The 22,900-nt window shown below is 35.1% G+C and overlaps 1 protein-coding gene across 2 annotated transcripts in view; it reads right to left on the bottom strand.

Annotated features, from left to right (window-relative positions):
• plbd1a (phospholipase B domain containing 1a) overlaps nucleotides 1-22,900 on the bottom strand; it is a 364,744-nt gene that overhangs the window by 335,523 nt on the left and 6,321 nt on the right. The window contains 10 exon segments of one of the 2 annotated variants that reach the window (NM_001130791.1): nucleotides 133-427; nucleotides 2,371-2,477; nucleotides 2,653-2,838; nucleotides 7,282-7,422; nucleotides 8,210-8,410; nucleotides 9,990-10,134; nucleotides 14,177-14,317; nucleotides 14,524-14,662; nucleotides 14,916-14,999; nucleotides 20,395-20,614. In NM_001130791.1, the coding sequence (NP_001124263.1) occupies nucleotides 248-427; nucleotides 2,371-2,477; nucleotides 2,653-2,838; nucleotides 7,282-7,422; nucleotides 8,210-8,410; nucleotides 9,990-10,134; nucleotides 14,177-14,317; nucleotides 14,524-14,662; nucleotides 14,916-14,999; nucleotides 20,395-20,614 (1,544 nt within the window). In that variant the 3' untranslated portion in view covers nucleotides 133-247. 2 annotated transcript variants of the gene reach the window in all.

Genomic DNA, 22,900 nt, shown 5'->3' with positions numbered 1-22,900 from the left:
ATAATAATAATAATAATAATAAATCACCCAAGATGATTTTAAAGTTATAATTTGAACATTTTGGAATTTTTTGGTCAGACTTGATTAAATTTCTATCTGTTTTACTTTCTTATGGTCTTTTAGAGTAATGACTGCACAGTGGACGCTGATCTACAGTCTACATTCATCAGTCAGAAAGTAAAACCGAGCTCCTCATATATGGAGTTTCTGCATGTTTCTCAGTGAGACTGATCTGGAGTCAGGTTTTTCAGGGCTGGAAGAGTTGTGGCTTCATGTGGACGAAGCTGAAATTGTACCGCTCCGGAAGGCCGGTGTGTGTGGTGCTGTTAAAGTCCGTCCAGCTGAACGCTGGCAGGTCTCCTCCCGCTGTGGTCGGACCATTGATCGCCTCTGCCATGAAGCTCCGAGCCAAACGCACATCCGTCACCTGTTGGAGGACACAATACACTTTCACACTGCGCTTAACACTGAAAACACCAGAATTCTTCAAGAAAGAACTACTAGAATTGCAATATTGGTCATTCTTCCCATTTTCATACAAGACGTCTTATTTCCATTCATAGCTTTTAGATATTAAATCAAAGGTCCTGTGAAGTGCTTTGAAATGTGCATTTTTTATTGAATGTTTTTTTTATCATTCTCTTCATGGTATTGAGATTACATCAAACATCAAATAAAAAATGCACAATTCATGAGATCTTTAAAGTGTGAAAGATGTAATTTAATGTGTGGTATTTTACGGTAAATTTCTGTAATTTAATATCCGGTATTTTACAGTAAATTTCAGTTATTTAATGTCCGTTATATTACAGTAAATTTCAGTTATTTAATGTCCGTTATTTTACAGTAAATTTTAGTTATTTAATGTCAGGTATTTTACAGTAAATTTCTGTAATTTAATGTCCGTTATTTTACAGTAAATGTCTGTAATTTAATATCCGTTATTTTATGGTAAATTTCTGTGTTTTAATGTCCGTTATTTTTACGGTAAATTTCTGTAATTTAATGTCCGTTATTTTTCAGTAAATTTCTGTGATTTAATGTCCGTTATTTTTTGGTAAATTTCTGTGAATTAATGTCCAGTATTTTACGGTAAATTTCTGTAATTAAATGTCCATTATTTTACGGTAAATTTGTGTAATTTAATGTCCGTTATTTTTACAGTAAATTTCTGTGATTTAATGTCCAGTATTTTACAGTAAATTTCTGTAATTAAATGTCCATTGTTTTACGGTAAATTTCTGTAATTTAATATCCAGTATTTTACGGTAAATTTCTGTAATTTAATATCCGTTATTTTACAGTAAATTTCTGTAATTTAATGTCTGATATTTTACAGAAAAATTCTGTAATTTAATGTCTGGCATTTTACGGTAAATTTCTGTAATTTAATATCCGGTATTTTACAGTAAATTTCAGTTATTTAATGTCCGGTATTTTACAGTAAATTTTAGTTATTTAATGTCAGGTATTTTACAGTAAATTTCTGTAATTTAATGTCCGGTTTTTTACAGTAAATGTCTGTAATTTAATATCCGTTATTTTATGGTAAATTTCTGTGATTTAATGTCCGCTATTTTTACAGTAAATTTCTGTGATTTATCGTCCATTATTTTACGGAAAATTTCTGTAATTTAATGTCCGTTATTTTTACAGTAAATTTCTGTGATTTAATTTCCAGTATTTTACAGTAAATTTCTGTAATTAAATGTCCATTATTTTACGATAAATTTCTGTAATTTATTATCCAGTATTTTACGGTACATTTCTGTAATTTAATGTCCATTATTTTATGGTAAATTTCTGTAATGTAATATCCGTTATTTTATGGTAAATTTCTGTAATTTAATGTCTGATATTTTACAGAAAAATTCTGTAATTTAATGTCTGGTATTTTACGGTAAATTTCTGTAATTTAAAATCTGTTATTTTACAGTTAATTTCTGTAATTTAATGTCCGTTATTTTACAGTTAATTTCTGTAATTTAATGTCTGGTATTTTACTGTAAACTTTTGTAATCTAAAATCCGTTATTTTACTGTAAATTTCTATAATTTAATGTCTGGTGTTTTACGGTAAATCTCTGTAATTTAATATCCGTTATTTTACAGTAAATTTCTGTAATTTAATGTCCGTTATTTTACTGTAAATTTCTGTTATTTAATGTCCGTTATTTTACTGTAAATTTTTGTAATTTAATGTCTGATATTTTACTGTAAACTTTTGTAATCTAAAATCCGTTATTTTACTGTAAATTTCTATAATTTAATGTCTGGTGTTTTACGGTAAATTTCTGTTATTTAATGTCAGGTATTTTACAGTATATTTAAAATTAGTGCTGTGGATCAACAGATTGGATGTGTTGTTCACCTTGGTGTCATAGCAGCCTCCAGGACTCGCCCCGTGTTCTAGCAAGTCGTTTCTGCAGCAGATGGACTTACACGGATTACCCTGAGAGTACGGATCGCTCTTATATTCTGTGGACACAAACACAGGAGAATTACTGCATGATTGAGTGGGTTTATTCTCTCCCACACCAGCCACTCATAGCTATATCTCTCACCGTATGATAACATCATGACTAGAGAAGCACAAATGATCGACTAGTACTATATACAAAATACAGCAAGTAAATTAATATACGCAGTGTACCATTGTATCTCATGATGTGTTTGAGCGAGCTCATGTCGGTGACTGCAGACTGGTCTCTGCGGAAGATCTTTGCTCGAGGACAGAGATCGTAGGAGAAATCCTCACCGTACTTCCTCCACATCTCATCATATCCGCTCAGCTCGTAGATGCGCCGGTGGAACGGCACGTTATAGGACGGCCAGTAACCTGCAGACACACACACACTTACTGCAAACTCATAGAAATATACACTAGATGTCGCCTGGCCTATGGTTGTCTATTGGACGGAATGTGTCAATAGCGCCGCCATCTTGCTACAGGGTAGCGCTCCTTTGAAATGAATGCGGGACCAAGGTAAAGTGGAGGACTGTGGCCATGCAAAGCCAGAGATATACACATATACACATATATCTATGATCGGGAGTTTTCCTGAATGTTAGTATGTAATTTTTTTTTTCTAATTACGAAAATTATAATTTTACATCACTTTTCTACATTGATGGATCAGTGACCGCACGGGCATTCCTGACAAAAAGCTTGTGCTTGTGTGTACAGAAATGTACTATTCACCCTCCCTGTTAAATCTGATCTAATCATGTCCTGAAACACAGCTCCTCCTGCTTTCATTTCTCATACTGACGGAGGGAGCGATTCGTTTGTGAATGAATCCCCCGAACGACTCTTTCACTAACGTTAGGCGACAATAATACAAGTTTCTGGCAGCGCAGCATCTCGTTGTCATATTTCTTTAGCATTGTTTGCTGATTTTATTCAACAAAACTAGCATAAGCTAGCATAGAGTGTTTTGTGCGAGTTGGAGCTGCTTTGCCGTATGGTGAAGGCAGTAAGTGACTGTTATCATCAATAACGTGACCTGATTAGCATAAAAGTTCAGAACACACAAAAACAGAAAAAAACTTAATATTACCTATGAAATGTTCTGCCTTTGTGCTTTGTTTTCTTTGTTTGCTCGTTACTACACCCGTAGACAGCGCTAAAGTCCCGCATCTTCACGTAATAACACTGTCTTGACTAGTGCGGTTGAATGACATTTGTCCTGGGAGCACTGTACCAATGTGGCGGCGCTATTGACGCATGCTCAGGGTCCCTATACGATATCTAGTGTATATATCTATGCTGCAAACTAGGCATGGGATGATAACCGCTTTCAAGGTTTGCCGCGGTTTGGAAAGAGTCAACTTTTTAAAACTGCTAGCATTTTCTGTTATACTATTCCAACGGTACACGCAAGTTTTATTTTGTATGACTATTTTATTTTGATTTTTAGTGCAACATCATCTAATGGCAGTGGAAACGGGGCCGTAGAATCACACGTCCAAACAGGTTTAGAAACTGAACTGACCCTGACTGAAGTAACTCCATTCTTGTTTTCTTGATTGTTCTTTATGTTTTCAGATCGATAAATCTGTACCAGTGGAGCAAATCAGTAATGATATTTATTTCATCATTACTTGTTTGTTGTTTACTTGTTGTTAGACGTCTTATTTATTTATGGAACAGCCAAATATTGCTTTTCTGAAGCTGTATTGATTGTTTCTAATGGCTGAGATCATTTAAAACATATGTTAATTATAACATTATTTAAAATATCATAATCATATTAATAATTAATTAATTTAATGTCTGTTATTTTACGGTACATTTCTGTGATTTAATGTCTGTTATTTTTACAGTAAATTTCTGTAATTTAATATCTGGTATTTTACAGTAAATTTTAGTTATTTAATGTCCATTATTTTACAGTAAATTTCTGTAATTTAATGTCCATTATTTTACAGTAAATTTCTGTAATTTAATGTCCATTATTTTTACAGTAAATTTCTGTAATTTATTATCCGTTATTTTACAGTAAATTTCTGTAATTTATTATCCGTTATTTTACAGTAAATTTCTGTAATTTATTATCCGTTATTTTACAGTAAATTTCTGTAATTTAATGTCTGGTATTTTACCGTACAGTACAGTAATGATATTTATTTCATCATTACTTGTTTGTTGTTTACTTGTTGTAAGACGTCTTATTTATTTATGGAACAGTCAAATATTGCTTTTCTGAAGCTGTATTGATTGTTTCTAATGGCTGAGATCCTTTAAAACATATGTTCCTTATAACATTATTTAAAATATCATAATCATATTAATAATTAATTAATTTAATGTCTGTTATTTTACGGTACATTTCTGTGATTTAATGTCTGTTATTTTTACAGTAAATTGTAATTTAATATCTGGTATTTTACAGTAAATTTTAGTTATTTAATGTCCATTATTTTACAGTAAATTTCTGTAATTTAATGTCCATTATTTTTACAGTAAATTTCTGTAATTTATTATCCGTTATTTTACAGTAAATTTCTGTAATTTAATGTCCATTATTTTACAGTAAATTTCTTTAATTTAATGTCCATTATTTTTACAGTAAATTTCTGTAATTTATTATCCGTTATTTTACAGTAAATTTCTTTAATTTAATGTCCATTATTTTTACAGTAAATTTCTGTAATTTATTATCCGTTATTTTACAGTAAATTTCTGTAATTTAATGTCCATTATTTTTACAGTAAATTTCTGTAATTTATTATCCGTTATTTTACAGTAAATTTCTGTAATTTATTATCCGTTATTTTACAGTAAATTTCTGTAATTTAATGTCCATTATTTTTACAGTAAATTTCTGTAATTTATTATCCGTTATTTTACAGTAAATTTCTGTAATTTAATGTCCATTATTTTACAGTAAATTTCTTTAATTTAATGTCCATTATTTTTACAGTAAATTTCTGTAATTTATTATCCGTTATTTTACAGTAAATTTCTGTAATTTAATGTCCATTATTTTTACAGTAAATTTCTGTAATTTATTATCCGTTATTTTACAGTAAATTTCTGTAATTTATTATCCGTTATTTTACAGTAAATTTCTGTAATTTAATGTCCATTATTTTTACAGTAAATTTCTGTAATTTATTATCCGTTATTTTACAGTAAATTTCTGTAATTTATTATCCGTTATTTTACAGTAAATTTCTGTAATTTATTATCCGTTATTTTACAGTAAATTTCTGTAATCTAATGTCTGGTATTTTACCGTACAGTACAGTAATGATATTTATTTCATCATTACTTGTTTGTTGTTTACTTGTTGTAAGACGTCTTATTTATTTATGGAACAGTCAAATATTGCTTTTCTGAAGCTGCATTGATTGTTTCTAATGGCTGAGATCATTTAAAACATATGTTGCTTATAACATTATTTAAAATATCATAATCACATATCAAAAAATGTATTCTCTACAGCTCCAACCACCTCCAGCTCACACCTGCTCAATAGTCTTTAGTAGTTGTAACGTTCGCTTGCAGAACGTATTTTGGATAAGTGTGTGCGTTCGTTTGCATGTGGGTGTGTCGTTTCATGCATGTGTTACAGCTACGAACGGCATTGGAGGATCCGCATTTCGTGCTGATGACGTTGGCCGCTGATGCTGGGTTTGCGCCACCAATCGCTGGTTGGCGTAGCGGTTAAAAGCCGAGCCCAAACTGTAACAGTAGTCTTGAACACCTTAATTAGTTGATCAGCTGTGAGACCTATTCTGTACAGCAGTGGTTCTCAAAGTGGGGTTCGCCTGGTGATTTCCAAAACTCTATTTATTTTTATTAAACCATAAGAATTGACATATTTTATCCATAACCTACTGAAGAGAAAAAAAATAGTCGTTTATAGTTACTACATACTAAAAAGTTACTACAGTAGCTTACAGTTACTAGTTGTATTGGATTGCCCCCCCCTGGGGTAATTACATTATATTAAAGACACAGCAAAAGCGTCAGATGGAGCAGATTGACTTTATAACACCAGGTTAAACTTTCTGGCACATTTACAGCACTGACATGCATTAAAAAAATTAAACAAAGAAGAGACTTGGGTCTATTGGTGTGTGTGCGCCCTTGCATGCAAGGTTTCTGTATTTATAACCACCTCACAGGATATTGTGGGAGTCACTGGCATTGTTTTTTTGGGGGTCGCCTGCTGAAAAGTTTGGGAACCGCTGCTCTACAGAGTCCCCACTTTCCAAGCAAACATCAAATTCCCTGTCAAACGGACAGTAGCTTCAATATTATTTGCCTGACTTATATAGCACTATAAGAACAACACTGGTTAATTTACCTCAGCTTTCGAAAAACATCTGATCTACTTACAGTCTGTGCAAGCTTGAGAGTAGTGAGTAAGTGAGTGTGTGTGTGTGTGTGTGTGTGTGTGTGTCTACTAGCTTTTAACTCTAAACAAATTGCAAAGTATTGTTCTGTATCTGCAATAATAGGCAGTCTTCATGTGTGGAGAAGACGATGCCATCTCTATCCTTAATCCATTTACTTAATACTGCACGCAGAATGGATTGAGTGTCTAATAGTGCTATGCAAAAGATCATCAATGGTTGCATGCTGCTTGTATTGTGAAACATTATGGGCTCCTTACGATTATTTGGATGCTGTGTTGTTTTAATAGTATTAGTCATTCCAAATAAAATGAATCAAATGTGTGTGTGTGTATGTATGTATGTATGTATGTATGTGTGTATGTGTGTGTGTGTGTGTGTGTGTGTGTGTGTGTGTGTGTGTGTGTGTTCTGACCTCTGCGCAGTGTCTGCGTCTGGTCTGAGAACTCCACCAGTCCCGGGATCTGCTCCACCACAGTCAGAGCTCCGTCATCCACACTGACCCCCAGATTCACCTTACTGGAGTCTACGATCATGTACTGGTTATTATAGGTGCCTGACCCAGAGACAGAGAGCACACAGTCACACACATATACAAAACAACAACAAAGACGCACACACAACTGACCAGCCTGACCCAGAGATAGAGTTACAGGCTCAAAGCAACACACACTACACCATATACATCAGTTTACCATCAATATAACAATCAGTGTATCCACAACAATCACATCTCAGGATCTGCAATGTAGATTAATACCACAATGGAGCAAAAGCTGACCATCTGCATGCGTTTATAAACCTTTCAAGAGATTTGAAAGCATTTTTACACAGGTGTTTTATTTATGAAATTGTACAACTTGCATATATTTACATGCATATTATATATACTTTTTAAAATGCATTTTATTTTATATAAAATCTGGTGATATTTTATTTATTGTCATGTTATAATCCTAATATATGTACCATTTTATATTCATGTACAATTAGATTTTTTTAAAGTGATTTAATTTTATACATCGATGTACCAATAAAGTAATATGTAATAACGCTTTTCAAAAACATAGAAAATATTTATATAATTTATTTATTTTATAAAATTTTTTATATTTGAAACTCTACATTACATATGAATTATTATTATTTTAATGATGATCTTTAATGATGCATTACTCCATTAATCATACAATTCTGCATGTGTTATAATTATGCTCTGGTGAGTGTGTGAAGTGCAAGAGTGTGTGTGTGTGTGTGTGTGTGTGTGTGTGTGTGTGTGTGTGTGTGTGTGTGTGTGTGTGTGTGTGTGTGTGTGTGTGTGTGTGTGTGTGTGTGTTTCTAACCAGAGTTGTATCTGGAAAAGGTGTTTGCCCACTGAGCTCCAGTTCTGGCCAGAGTGTTAGCCAGTCGAACCCGCTGCCATGCGAACAGACTGGCAGGAGTGACGGAGGAGAACAGAGACATGTTAAAGACGTTATTAGTGGTCTGGGTCATCATTAACCCACTGCCCAGCAGGTAGAAGTCATCCAGAGACACCAGAAACCCTGAAACAAAACACATTCAGCATATTAGACACACTGAACACACACAGAAAACTGTAAATGAACACATTACACACACACACTGCAAAAAATTATTTTCTTACTTGTGTTTTTGTTTTGTTTCTAGTCCAAATATCTACAAATTCTTAATTCAAGCAGCATCTTATAGACCAGTAAAAAACATTGTCTTGTTTTAAGAAATAACGAGTCAAAATGAAGTGCGTTTTTCCTTAACAAGCAAAATAATCTGCCAATGGGGTAAGTGAAATGTTTTTTCCTTCTGACATAAGATTATTTTGCTTACCCTATTGGCAGATTATTTTGCTTGTTTAAATGGAAAAACTCACTTAATTTTGGTCTGTTATTTCTAAAAACGAGACAATCTTTTTTGCTTGTCTAGAAAAAGCTTCTTTAGTTAGGAATTTTTAGATATTTGGACTAGAAACAAGACAAAAACTCAAAGTAAGAAAATCAGTTTTTGCAGTGTATATTATACACAAACACACACACTGCACAGTACACACTGACCACACATACAGAGTGTTATACACACACACACACACACACACACACACACACACACACACACACACACACACACACACACACACACACACACACACACAGAATATATAATAATCACAAACGCACGCACAGACTACACTATATACACACTGCCCTCTACCGTTTAAAAACGGAATAACAGCAATCAAAATTGTATTATACAATTTACAACTATTTACAAAGAGTGCTTTAAATAAACACCTATATAATATATATATATATATATATCCACACACACACACACACACACACACACACACACACACACACACACACACACACACACACACACATATATAAATTTATATACTACTTTTGGAAAGAAAATAATATTAATAATAATAATAATGAACTATGTTATATACCATTTATAAAATAGTAAAAAAAAACGTTCTACATTTAAAACAACAATAAAAAAATAATGAATATAATGAAATAATGACCTAATAAAGTTAATAAACTTCTGTGCTCTAAAACGAACAGCCAGAAAAAAAAATAACTAGATTTTGGTTTTATCTTTGTCTCAATAAAAGAGCTGGACACTAGAACCAGCATGCTGTATAAATTAAATAAAATACTATTGGTATTAATACACCGAGGAATACATTTTGCTACATAATAATTCATTTATTTAAAGTTTAGCTGAATAAATTTTATTTTATTTTATTTTATTTTATTTTATTTACATATACATATATATATACATATAAATACACACACACACACACACACATATATATATATATATATATATATATATATAAAAAATTTAAAATCAAATATAAATAAAAAATACACAAAATAAAAAACAAATAAATAAACGTGTACCAGCTGAAAAACAATAAATAAATAAATAAATGAAACAGATTGTGTTCATGGAGGCTAAAAATAAAAGTAAAAAACTAAATTAAACAAAAAAAAAACTGTGTACTGGGGTAGCCACTGAAAATAAAAAAAGCAGAATGTGTGTAAACAAAATAAAACAAAATAAAATAAAGCCGTGTGCGCATGTGTGTACCGGGGTAGCTGCTGAAGGAGAGTTTGCCGGTGGCGGTGTGCGGCTCAGTCAGTCTGAAGTCCCAGTGTTTGTAGATGCGCATGGTGGCAGCGTAAGTGTACCAGCTGGAGTGAGCAAACAACAGGTTCTCAAAGCCTGGCAGCATCTGAAACACAAAATAAGATGAGAAATATTGCTAAGTTACGAAGTATGCTAACCATCTCTGATGCAGAAAAGCTAGTCCATGCTTTTATGACCTCTAGGCTGGATTACTGTAATGCTCTGTTTGCTGGCTGCCCAGCATCCCCTATTAACAAACTTCAGCTAGTACAAAATGCAGCTGCCAGAGTTCTTACCAGGGGTCCGTTTTTCGTACCTCTCTTAACTGATCTTAAATGATTTGGCAGATCCTGGATCTTTTAATCTTGATAACTGATCTCTCGCTAATTTGGTTTTTTAAACAAGTTCGCGAATCAGATTAGAATGTCTGGATGAACTGATCTGAGATCGATGCATGTGTTGTAAAGCGACAGATTTATCGATCCTCGAAATCATGATCAGCAATGCAACGATTGGCTGATGGCACAGCAGCGTAATGACATCATCTGATTAATATTCAATTATCCATGTGAGCAAAATTACATCATAGTAGACGGTTTGTTAAATATGACACGCAATGTAATGACATCATCTGATTAATATTGCGCGTCATTTAAAAAAAACGTTTACTATGAGTTTGATGCAATTTGCTTGCATGGATAATTGAATATTAATCAACAAACTTTACATGGTTGTTGTGGGATGCAGGCGTTACACTTTCATGTGTCAAGAGTATTTAGCAATTTATTTAGTTCTACAATTAGAGCGAATTTTCTTTATTATAGTAGTCTAGGCCTATTCAAGTTTCTTAATCAGTTTAAGGAATAACTGACTCCTTAAATTAATTGTGCATCAAAAAAAAAGCATTTTGATATTGGTAAAGGTGTCTGCAAATCACCAATAACCAAATCCCGCTAACTGAGTAACCCACATACAAAGAAACCCAGGTCTAGAAAATAGGACCATATCACCCCAATTTTATCCTCCTTAAGCCTGGTTTATACTTATACAGCGTCAAGTGATCGGCGTGACCCACGACGCATGCAACGTGCATAGCTGTACATTCATACTTCAGCGCTGTTTCTGTTGCTCTGCAATTACACTTCTGAAACTCTAGTGTGCAGTGAGGTGTTTATGTTCCTCTGTGTTGAGTTTCTTCGCTGGTGTTTTGCTTTTCCTGAACACCTCCTGAATGTACAAGTGGCTCAAACTCGCTCATTATGAGGCAGGAACCGGCGGACGTGCAACAACTTTAACCATGAGGTAAACACAGAACAAAACTTTCCATCCGGAGCTCCTTCACGGGACTCCACACTTGTAAACAATCGCTCCATCGGGCTCACGTGGCTCTCGATCCCACTACCAAGCCGACCAATCACAGAGCTTGCGCTACACGTCGTTGCGTTTATAAAATATTGCTTCTCACCTATAAAGCTTTAAATAATCTGGCTCCTGTTTATCTAAGCAACCTTCTGTCTCGCTACAATCCAACTCGCTCTTTAAGATCTCAAAACTCAGGGCTTCTGGTAGTACCTAGAATAGCAAAGTCCACTAAAGGAGGTCGAGCCTTCTCATTTATGGCTCCTACACTCTGGAATAGCCTTCCTCATAACGTCCGAGGCTCAGACACACTCAAATCAAATCAAAACTAAATTAAAGACCTATCTGTTTAGTAAAGCATATACACAATGCATCACATACACACTTATAACTGCAGGTCATCTATGTTTATATATATATAATAAGTTTAAGCTATTAGTTAATTAGTTAAAGTTATTAGTAACTAATAAACTTATCAGACCTCCTACATGTGTATAATCCTGGTAGGTCACTAAGGTCTTCTGATTAGTTTATTCTTTTGGGACCAAGGTCCCGGTGTGAGTGAAGTGGGGATCGGGCTTTTGCTGTTATCGCCCCCAAAACTCTGGAACGGGCCATCTGTTTTTAAAAAGCGCCTGAAAATCCATCTTTGTTCTTTAGCATCTGAGTCTTTTTAATGTTGACGAGTTGCCGTTGCCGTTGCCTTATGTTTTAATTGTTATGTATGTACTGTAGGTTTTATTTTATTTAATATTGATTGTGTTCAGCACTTTGGGCAACGTTGTGTTGTAAAACATTTGCTCTATAAACTAACTAACTAACTAACTAACTAACTAACTAACTAACTAACTAACTACCTGCACTTTTTAGATTTTGATTGTAATGCTGTAATGTACACCTTCTGTAAAGCTGCTTGAAACAAAAGTGATTAGTTTGTGTGTACTTTATTTACCAGATTTAAATGTAGGAGTCTGTAATAAACAGTACAAGAGCACCTTCAAGCAACAGCAGTGGGAAATGTATCATGTAGTTCAGGGTTTTTCAAAGTCTAAGACAGTGGGCCTCCCTTTTGACACAACTTATCCATTGGCGCCCCCCTCCTCCCAAACACGCACGCACACACGAACGCTGATACTCATCATCATATTGTCGTCTTTTGGGTTTAAGCCCTGAACTTGAAGGCTTTGATTCGGGGGGAGGGGGGAGTGGGGGGTCCCAGAAACCGATCCATTGCATTAGCAGCATGATAAGCAGGCATATACCTGTATTGGCGGGCTTGCCAAACAGAAGCGAATTCACAGCTCTATGGCCTTCTGGGTAAAAAAGGTTTTCTTATTTTTGACATATTATTTATTTTAACTTTGTTTAATTAAAACGTTTAAAAATCATAAAAAATACAAATAATAATTAAACTTAATAATTATATTTTTATGTTGGCTTGAGAAAGCCAACATACTGTTATACTACTCTTCTTGAAAACAAACGTATCTCCTCCTAGGTCGTTCATGCCACAAGGCCCAAATGTGGTCAAAAAGTGCTTTCTACATTCAAGATTGTTGCTATACCTCCTCATGCCTGTAAGACTTATTGTTTTTTTTTAATAAAAAATGTTAAATATTAAATTTTTATAATCCGAGCATATAAAAAAATTATACAAGCCCCAAATTTGGCCAAAAGCTGTATTTAGATGCGTTAGGTTTTGTTGCTATATCTTTAAGGTTCATCAGACTTATAGTTTTCCAATAAATTATTTTTAAGCATTATTTTTCTCAAAATATGGCAAGCCGTTTTTGACTTAAACTCCATATTTTTTACTGATATGGCAAGCCATTTTTGCATGTATCACTTTCACACTTATTAAGCATTGTATTTTCAAAAAAATACGGAAACATTTTACTTAATGTTTTTTCCCTTAGTCCCTTTATTAATCAGGGGTCGCCACAACAGAATGAACCGCCAACTTATCCAGCATTTGTTTTACACAGCAAATGCCCTTCCAGCCGCAACCCAACACCAGGAACACATAATGTTCAGGTCCAGTTTTTGACACTCATAAAGACTGTCATAGAAACATCGGGGTTGATTTAGATTACTCATATTGCCAAGAAGCTTTGATGTATCATCACTAACCTGTCAAATGTCCCCATAGCAATAAAACAGTATAACCTAGCAACCATTTAAAAATAGCAACATCTCTACATCAGAACATCGTAGGGACCTGGGCATTGGCTTGTTTGACTCATGCTAGCAAATGGGACTTCCTGTGTACTATGCATAGTAACAATGATAATGGAAGCTAAGTGCTAATAACGATTAGCTACATGCTATGAATGATTATCTAAATGCAATAACATATGCTAGAAATGCCTACTAAGTATTAGCATTTGATCAAACATGTACACGAGCATTGCCATTTAGCAACTGCTTAGCAACTACCTAACAATGCCATAATTGTTTTAGCAACTGCCTAGCAACCACTTAGCAACCGCCGCTGTGCTTCCTGCCAACTGCCAATCCCAGTCCTAGCGCAGTCATGTTGGCTTTCTCAAGCCAACATCAAAGTTTATCAATGAACTTTGGGTTCTAGTTATTATATAATATTTTTTCCCACGCCTCTCCTGACATGCTCTGGCGCCCCCCAGGGGAGGCGAGCCTCACACTTTGAAAACCCTTGATGTAGATGATGCTTTATTTAAAAAAATGAGGAAGTGATTCATGCATTCATACATGTAGAGAAATCAGGTCATCGTGTATGTGTGTGTGTGTGTGTGTGTGTGTGTGTGCTGCACCTTTATGAGAGCAGAGCAGTGCCCCATGGGTATATCAGGATAGCGGTGACGAACAGTAGACTCTCCAGGACTCAGAGCCGGGATCAGATCCAGCAGATCACCCACTGCATTCAGAAACTGAGCCGCAAACTGAGACAGAGGCTACACACACACACACACACACACACATAAACAGCAGGGTCACACACTCAAATACACATGTAAGCACACCTCAACTACAAGAGATGATGAACCCAGTAAATGACTGTTAATAAATAAAGCCCTGACCAAACTATTTAGCTGTTGAGCTCATATTACTGGAGTCAGTATGTGTGTGTGTGTGTGTGTGTGTGTGTGTGTGTTTTCACCTTCCGGCCGTGTTGTTTGGCCCATTGGTTGACTCCGGCCTGCAGTCCGTCCAGCTGAGCCAGGATCAGTCCAGTGTGAATCCACAGTGGGTCAGTGGTGTTACGCTTGACCTGCAGACGACTCCACTCGTCCTGTTTACTGCGCGCACACACACACGCAAACAAAAACAATGTGTGCACCACACAAATAGAGTAAACACACACACACCGAGTGAACACACATACATAGTTGTAACATGCATACAGAGCAAGCAAACAACATGCACGCATGCACGCTCTCTCCCTCTCTGACTGATTGAACAAGCACACACATAGACCCTTAGTGAACACACATGCATATATAACAAACAAACACACACACACATGCAACAGTATGTGTGTTAATCACTCACGCCATGAAGCGTTTGACCGCTATCAGTGTTTTGGGGCTCTGGATGATCTGCGGGTACATGTTGGTGTAGTGATCAAAGATCTGCCTGAAACACACAGATACAGAACATCATCATCGTTGTTGTCAACACACAGATTTCACACTCACACACACGCCAAAAACACTGCTCTTTAGCACACATTTGGACAAAGATTGATGTACAGTACAACAAATCATTTAAAAAATAAATGTAATGCTTTATTCTGATCTAATATTTCAGCTTGGAGTCATTTTGTTGTGCGCTTTTTATAACTTAATGCAAGTTTTATTTATTTTTTATAGTCATCGATCAGCCGGAGATCAGTCAATCATCACATTTTACGACTCGATCGGTGCTCATTGATCACAAGTGTTTGTTTGTGACTTTACAAGCAGTGGAAGATGCATCAGCAGCGCTACAACACATGAAAAACGTTTCCAAATTGCATCAGTAACATTTCTTAACACTTTTCTATCCGTCTTCTCTATTTTTGTTTTGTAAAGCTGCTTCTGAGCATTACATGTACGCAACATCTTTCATTTCTTCTCTTAGGTAAGGCGAGATCTCCTATTTAAAGGGTAAATGTGCTAATGCAATGGCAAAGTTATTTTCTGTCCTGTACTTCAGCAACTTCCCTGGCTTCCTGTTCAATCACGTATTGATTTTAAGACCCTGATTTTAACATATAAAGCAGTGCATGGGCTTGCACCTGACTACATCTGTGACCTGGTAACTCTGGCCACTCCCACCCGCAGTCTTCGTTCTTCATCTGGACTTTTGCTGTATCAGCCACGCTGTAAACTGAAGACTATGGGTGGGCGTGCTTTTTCGTAGAGTGTGCCTAAGTTAGTCCATTTCTCTGGACTGTTTTAAAAAACTTCTCGAAACTCACCTTTTTACCGTTGCTTTCAACTTAGATTGATTATTTTTGATAATTTAATCATCCAATTGTACCGAATCGTTCATATTTTATTGTTTTATTGTGGCCTTTTTTTACAGTTTTTATTGTTCTGCTTTGTTTGACTTGTAGCGCTTTGGGTCTGAGAAAAGCGCACTATAAATAAAATGTATTATTATTATTATTATTTAAAGCTTGAAGAATCAGAAACGAAACTCTGTACTGGCCGATCACCACGACAAGGAATCAGTACTCAGTATCGGCTGCAGAAGTCCTGATCAGAGCATCCCTACGATGTAGGTTTATTGTGGATTTCAATATTCAGCATTTCAATAAATTGCCAGTAAGTAATTTAGTAATAAAAAATGTCATTCAAAAATGTAAATGACCACATATGTATATATATATTTTTTATTTGGACGAAATGCCTTCAAGTGATAATACAGGGTTCAACGCTATGGATTTTTTCTACTGGTCTAATCGGGCCAGTGGTTCAGATTTTTACTTGCCCTGCCAAAATTTTCACTGGCCCCCCCCCAAAAAAATAAAAAACATGGGAAGTTAATAGTTATTTTTTAGCCGCATATTTTAAAAAATGTGTCAAAAATAAATTCTAAATCTAGAATTTAATACTTAAGAAATTTAATAAAAGTGTTATGCAAACAAAAATAGTAATATGGAAAATGTGGAAGCATTTTATTGCGGTTCAAAATAATTTAACAAAAGGTGGCTGACTTGTCAAACTGACGGCAAACTGTGCAAAACATCACTTCATTTTTTTGCCGCGTTGTTCTCACTTAAATGTCCGCCTTCAAGACATTAGAAACACATTTTCTTTTAGCCTTATAATTTGATGTTGCCGCCATGTTGCTGTTTCTTCTCTGTACTGGTTGTTAGCAGGTTATGGAAAAAAATTGCATGCTCAAAACATCTAATCAGATAAGAGGAACCAGAAAGCAATATGGTGTTTACGACATCACAGAGAAGGTGGTGTTTAAAGACTTAAAAGCACAAACTTAAAATGCACGCAATTGACAAATAGTCGCAGACAAATTAAATGTTAGTGACAGGGCAGCACTGTCCCAATCGGGCCAGTAATGATCCGGTCTACTGTCCCAAGTGTCTCTCACACTGGCCCTGGGCCACCGGGCAGTCCTTATTGTTGAGCCCTGTAATAGATCTTCCAAATAATAAAAAAAAACACCCACAGCACTTCACTAAGCATGTATTATGCACACAGACCTTTCCTTTCTGGAATAAACACTATGGGCCCTATCATACACCGGGCGCAAGGCAAGACGCAATTGTTGTTTGCTAGTTTCAGCTGGACGCAAGTGTAATTTTGGCATTTTGCTGCACAGTTTAAATAACAAATGCATTTGCGCTCATATGTGCACCCGTAGGCGTTCTGGTCTTAAAAAAAAAGGAGGCTTGTTGAGGTGCATTGCTGGCATGTTGATATTTTGAGAAACTATAATAGACTGTCTAATAGACTAGCAGAGAGGAGGTCTAAAGTCCAGCGCAGAGCGCGTTAGTTGTGCGCCTCGCTTAAACACTGCTTAATACACACAGGGTGTACAGCAAAACGCAAATATCTTCACATATGAAAAAGAATTAAAATATTAAAATGTGACAAAAAGTATTATTTTCTACATAAATATAAAAACCACCGCGCCCATGCCTTATTTATCTCGGGGGCTTTTTCAGTTTACTCATGACAATTTGCTTTTGTATAATGTTATCATTATTAGCAGCATTATTTATTAAATGCATATTTATATTTGTTTTATTAAAAACAAGCTTAGACTTGTCCACCTGTCAGGTTTAAGACCATATGGGGCACAGCATGTGTATTAGGATATAACTCAGGTTTTTGAGCACACTTCATTATTATTATTCATTTATTCGTTTGCTGGAGATTAGAACTGAATTTAGAAATAGTTTTAAACAAATATTTGTGCTTAACAAACGAAATAAATTATTTATAGGCTAATTGATGTCTGTGTGTACAACACGTTTCCCTATCCACGAGAGTGAAAGTGAAAGTAGATAACTTCTCTCATTCTCGCGCTGTAGATGCTCTGTTTAACTGTTTTCTTACTAGTGAAATGTTCAGTTTTTCAACTAGCGTACAAAGTCCACCATGTAAATAGCAACTGTGCCATGGCGCGACGCAACTGGCTCTCAAAGGGAATGGGAGATGAGCCTCTGATTGGTTTAATCTGAAAACACACCTAGAACTCATTAAGAGAATAAGCTTAACCCTGTTCAGGGCCGGCCCAAGCCTTTAGGGGGCCCTAAGCAGAATTTTATTTGGGGCCCCCTTGGTGCAGACAATATGATAAATTATCGATAATCCTTGATTATTTGCACACTTTACATTTAAAACACGCGTTACCAATTTTATTTGCTGTAGCTGTGTTGCTTACATTATAAAATATGCTTTTTTTCTTACATATACTTTTTGTATTTTCTAGTTCCAATATCTAAAAAAAATCACTTTAAATCAAAATCAAATTAAATCAAGAAGCATTTTCCACAGAAAATCTGTCTAGAAAATGTTTATTCTTTAAGATTATTTACATATTTGGACTAGAAACAAGACAAAAACAATAAAAAGGAAAGAATTTTTTGCAGTATTTACCAACTGTCAATGATTCGTAGTACATGGCTGTGAAATTTGATCACAAGAAAACCAACCATGAAATATACAAATTTTTGCAAATGAAGAGTAAAAAATGCTTCAAAAAGTTATAAGATGCATTTCTTTCATTAAAAGCACATGTTTATAGTATTGCAACTGTGTAAAAAAGCACACAACTGTTCAACAAGCTGAAAAATGCAGAGATAGAGGGCTCATCTCTAAATTAGTCAGAGCAGCAGCATCACAATTATCCTAGTGAAGCCTTTAAATGTCACTTTAAGCTGTATAGAAGTGTCTTGAAAAATATCTAGTCTAATATTATTTACTGTCATCATGACAAAAATAAAATAAATCAGTTATTAGAAATGAGTTATTAACACTATTATGTTTAGAAATGTGTTAAAAAACTTCTCTCCATTAAACAGAAATTAGGGAAAAAATAAACAGAGGAGCTAATAATTCAGGGGGGCTAATAATTCTGACTTCAACTGTGCATGTTAGAAAACAATTAAAATAGCTATTTATTGCTTTCTAGTTTTCTATAAACTAAAGACATTTATTACAACTTGGCCAACCTATTTGATGTATTTTATGCATAGCCCTGGTTTATTTTTAATCATGCAAAATTTTGCATTGCCACTAGATTAATATATTTTCTTCAAGAACAGTTACTGATGAAATGCTCAGAAAGGTGAGCACAGTCTCCTCTGAGCACTTATAATTCCTCCAGCAGTGGAGAACATTAGTTATTTGCTCATCAATTTAAAAAGAGCATTTTTTTTAAGTTTTTCTTTTTAATTTATCTAATATTTTCAGCAAAAATACCATCTACAAGACTTTGCAAAGGTCTGCAAGGGTTAAATAAATGAAAAACCCTTCAAATTATTTGTTCTTGTCCTATTGATATCTTTATATATTTTGGCGGAAATAAATATTCCTGTATGAAGTTTCACAATTGCAATCGCTCATCTGTCAGTGGTTAAAAAGGCTGGTGCGTCTCTGATGTATTGTTGATCCACCATTACGGGAAGAGCCACCTGGTGGCAGCTGGGTGTACTGCAGCCACAGAGATAAATGGCTGCAGTCAGAGTAGATTAATTAATTAAGATCTTTTGTACATTTAGATAAATATTGATTCTTGGTGCCAGAGCATATTGATATATTTGCCCCACCCATAATCTATAACCAAACTCTCCAACAAACTAAAACAAAAACGAAAGTTAGTAATTTCATGCACTCTTGGGGGCCCCCTGGTGGCCATGGGGCCCTAAGCAGCCGCTTAGCTCGCTTATGCCTTGGGCCGGCTCTGACCCTGTTAGACCATGCGCCACGGCGCAAAGCGGATTTTTCCATAAATAAATTAGCAAAAGTGGATTCAGACACGCATCTAATGCTATTGTGCCGAGATCGCTAAAATAGAGCTCAATATATTACATACGTTTACATGTTTTATCATCCTATTAGCACCCTATACACAAGCTACCTGATATTGAGCTCAATGTAATCATGTGCAAGTCTTTTGTAAAACTGCTTTGGAACAATAATTATTGAGAAAAGCAAAATACAAATAAACTTGAATTGAATTAATTAACTAAGAGTGTCAAGTGGTTTCAACAGTCAAAGTCAGTCAGAGAATGAAGAGGGAGAATAGTCATGATGATGATGAACTGAAGCAGGTTTTAGTGTGTGTGTTCTTTATTTATGAGTTTTAAATGCAGGAAACTGTAATAAACACAAGTGCATGTTCAGGCAACAGCATTGGTATTGCACTATTGTGAGTATTGCAGAGAGGATTCGGCATTTAAAAAAAAAAATGAGGAAGTGATTCATGCATTCATGAGGAAACATGTAGAAACAGGTTTACAGGTCTTCAGCATCTCACAGCGCGCACACACACACACACACACACACACACTTACGGTGCGGTGAGGAAGCCCTCCAGGTATCCGGCTGTGAACATGGTGATGTCATCAGTCTGCGTTGTGTCCCCATATCCCGCTCGCACCTCCAGCACGCCCCATCCGGTCGACAGCAGAACATCGTCATAGTAACCGTAAGAGGCGCCTGCCGGGTCCAGGATGCCCTGCTTCAGCACTGCAGACTTATGGGTCGCGTCCCAGTACACAGTCGCCTTCAGCTCTGAACAACACACACACACACAAAGAGGGAGATCAAATACACAAACAACACACACAGAGCACAAACAAAACACACACACACACACACACACACGCGATGAAACAGCGCAAGTGATGAAGCAGTTATTCAGCAACAACACATTGAGCAAGAGTAACGGCAGAGATATAAATAAAATAGAAAGTTATACAGCATTTCAAACAGATGCTGCTTTACAAATTCGGGAAAATTAATGAATCACTTTCCCCGTTTCCTCAAAAATATGAAGAAAATAAAAACAAATATGAAGAATATCTAAAAACAATGTTTTTTTTAATGTAATTTTATTTGAAAAGAGATGGTTTTAAACACTGTTCTCTCTACTGACCTGTGAATCCTGGACAGTAAACTGCATTTTTCTAGAAAGCAGCACAAGTGTTTTAACACTGATAATAATAACAATCATAAATGTTTGTTGATCATCAAATAATCATATTATAATGATTTCTGAAGGATCACGAAGACTGCAGAACTGATGCTGGAAATGCAGCTCTACATCACATTAATAAAACAGACTGTACTGTATATTCACACTGATTACAACTGTTTTTAACCTATAATAATATTTTAAATATTCAGAGTTTTTACTGTATTTTTAACCATATGAAATACATGTCTGATTCCTGATGAGTTTCAGTCTGTGGGCGTCTGCTACTTCCCTAAACATATTCTGTGCTGCTTTTAACCTCAAGAGGAACATTTTTGAGGATATGAGACGGGAAATGAATACTCAGAAATTCTTGGTTATATTTACAAACGGCCTACAAGCTGAGCGAATTTAAAATATTTAACAAAAAGTAAATAATCAAAATACAATACTAACATTTCCCTCTGAAACAGCTTCATTGTGACTTCATGTGTCATATTTTATGGTCAATCTTTAAATGAGTAACTTTATAAACAAACAAACAAATAAATAAATAATATATAGAAAGAAAGAGAAAAAAAACTAAATTAATTAAAAGAAAATATGTATGAATAAATAAATACTTAAAAAAATAAAAAGCTGTGAGGCAACAGCTGAGCCACCCTGTCACCTTGCTCTAATAAAAAACTTTTAATCAAATGAACTTGCTAAAATGTAAATTTCCTAAAACTCTTTTATTTTTCTGTATTGCTGTGTGCTGGACTTTATACGTGACCCTGGCCCACTAGACCAGTCCATTTTTGTATTGCATGATATAAGCATTGACAGAAAGCTGAATAAATAAGCTTTCCATACATATATAGTTTGTTATAATATGACAACATTTAGTCGATTTACAACCATTTAACAACCTGGAAAACCTGTAGGCTTATAAAAATATATATATATTGAAAAAATAGCATTTAAATTAAATCCAACATTGTTTAGTATTTTATATATTAATAGTTTTAGAAATTTACTAAATATTTTTCTGGAACATCATCTTTACTTAATATTCTACTGATTTTTGCCTTTATATATAATATATATATATATATATATATATATATATATATATATATATATATATATATATATATATATATATATATATATATATATATATTAGGGATGCCACGGTTCTCAATATAACATTGAACTGTATGGTAAGACCTCCACGGATCAATACGCGCTTGTGAATTGCAGTTTTCCCAGTTTTGTGTTTAAATAATGTATGTGCATTTTAAATCTCCCCGAATTGACTGTGTGTGTCTCTAAATCCATGAGCTGAGATGAGGAAACTCCTCCCCGCGAGTAAATATCCAATCACTGTGCTCTAAAGTTAGGGGGGGCTTGACCATCATTCCACACTTTACCATGGCAAGCGGCGGTGAAGTGAGGCTGAGGCAACAGTTCAAGGAAGTGCTGGTAAAGTGAGGCAACAGTACGAGAAAGCACCGGCGTCTTTCAAATCTGCGGTGTCAGGACATCTCGGTTTAGCCGGTAAGAGTAATGCCAATAAAAGAAAAAATGGTGAACAAAAAAAATAACTGTGTGCAAGCATTGATTTACACATATAACCATGACTGCACATCTGCAGCGCCATCAGCAATATCACTGTCTGAAGCAGGAAAGCAGAGAAGGTAATAAAGTCCTCCAAATAACAACAATCCCTCACTGAATCTTTCCAGCAAACACACCCAACTGGTTCCGAGAGACACATAAAAACAACAAAGGCAGTGCGGCTGTTCATTGCTGAAGATTTGCAGCCGTTTTCGGTGATTGGAGATGTGGGCTTTTGTCATCTTATAAAAGCACTCGATCCACATTACAGACTACAGTCT

This window comes from Danio rerio, chromosome 3 (genome assembly GCF_049306965.1).
Source record: "Danio rerio strain Tuebingen ecotype United States chromosome 3, GRCz12tu, whole genome shotgun sequence".
Classification (NCBI taxonomy): Eukaryota; Metazoa; Chordata; class Actinopteri; order Cypriniformes; family Danionidae; genus Danio; species Danio rerio.
The sequence above is the reverse complement of the archived record's forward strand: the minus strand, read 5'-3'. Positions and strand labels throughout refer to the sequence as shown.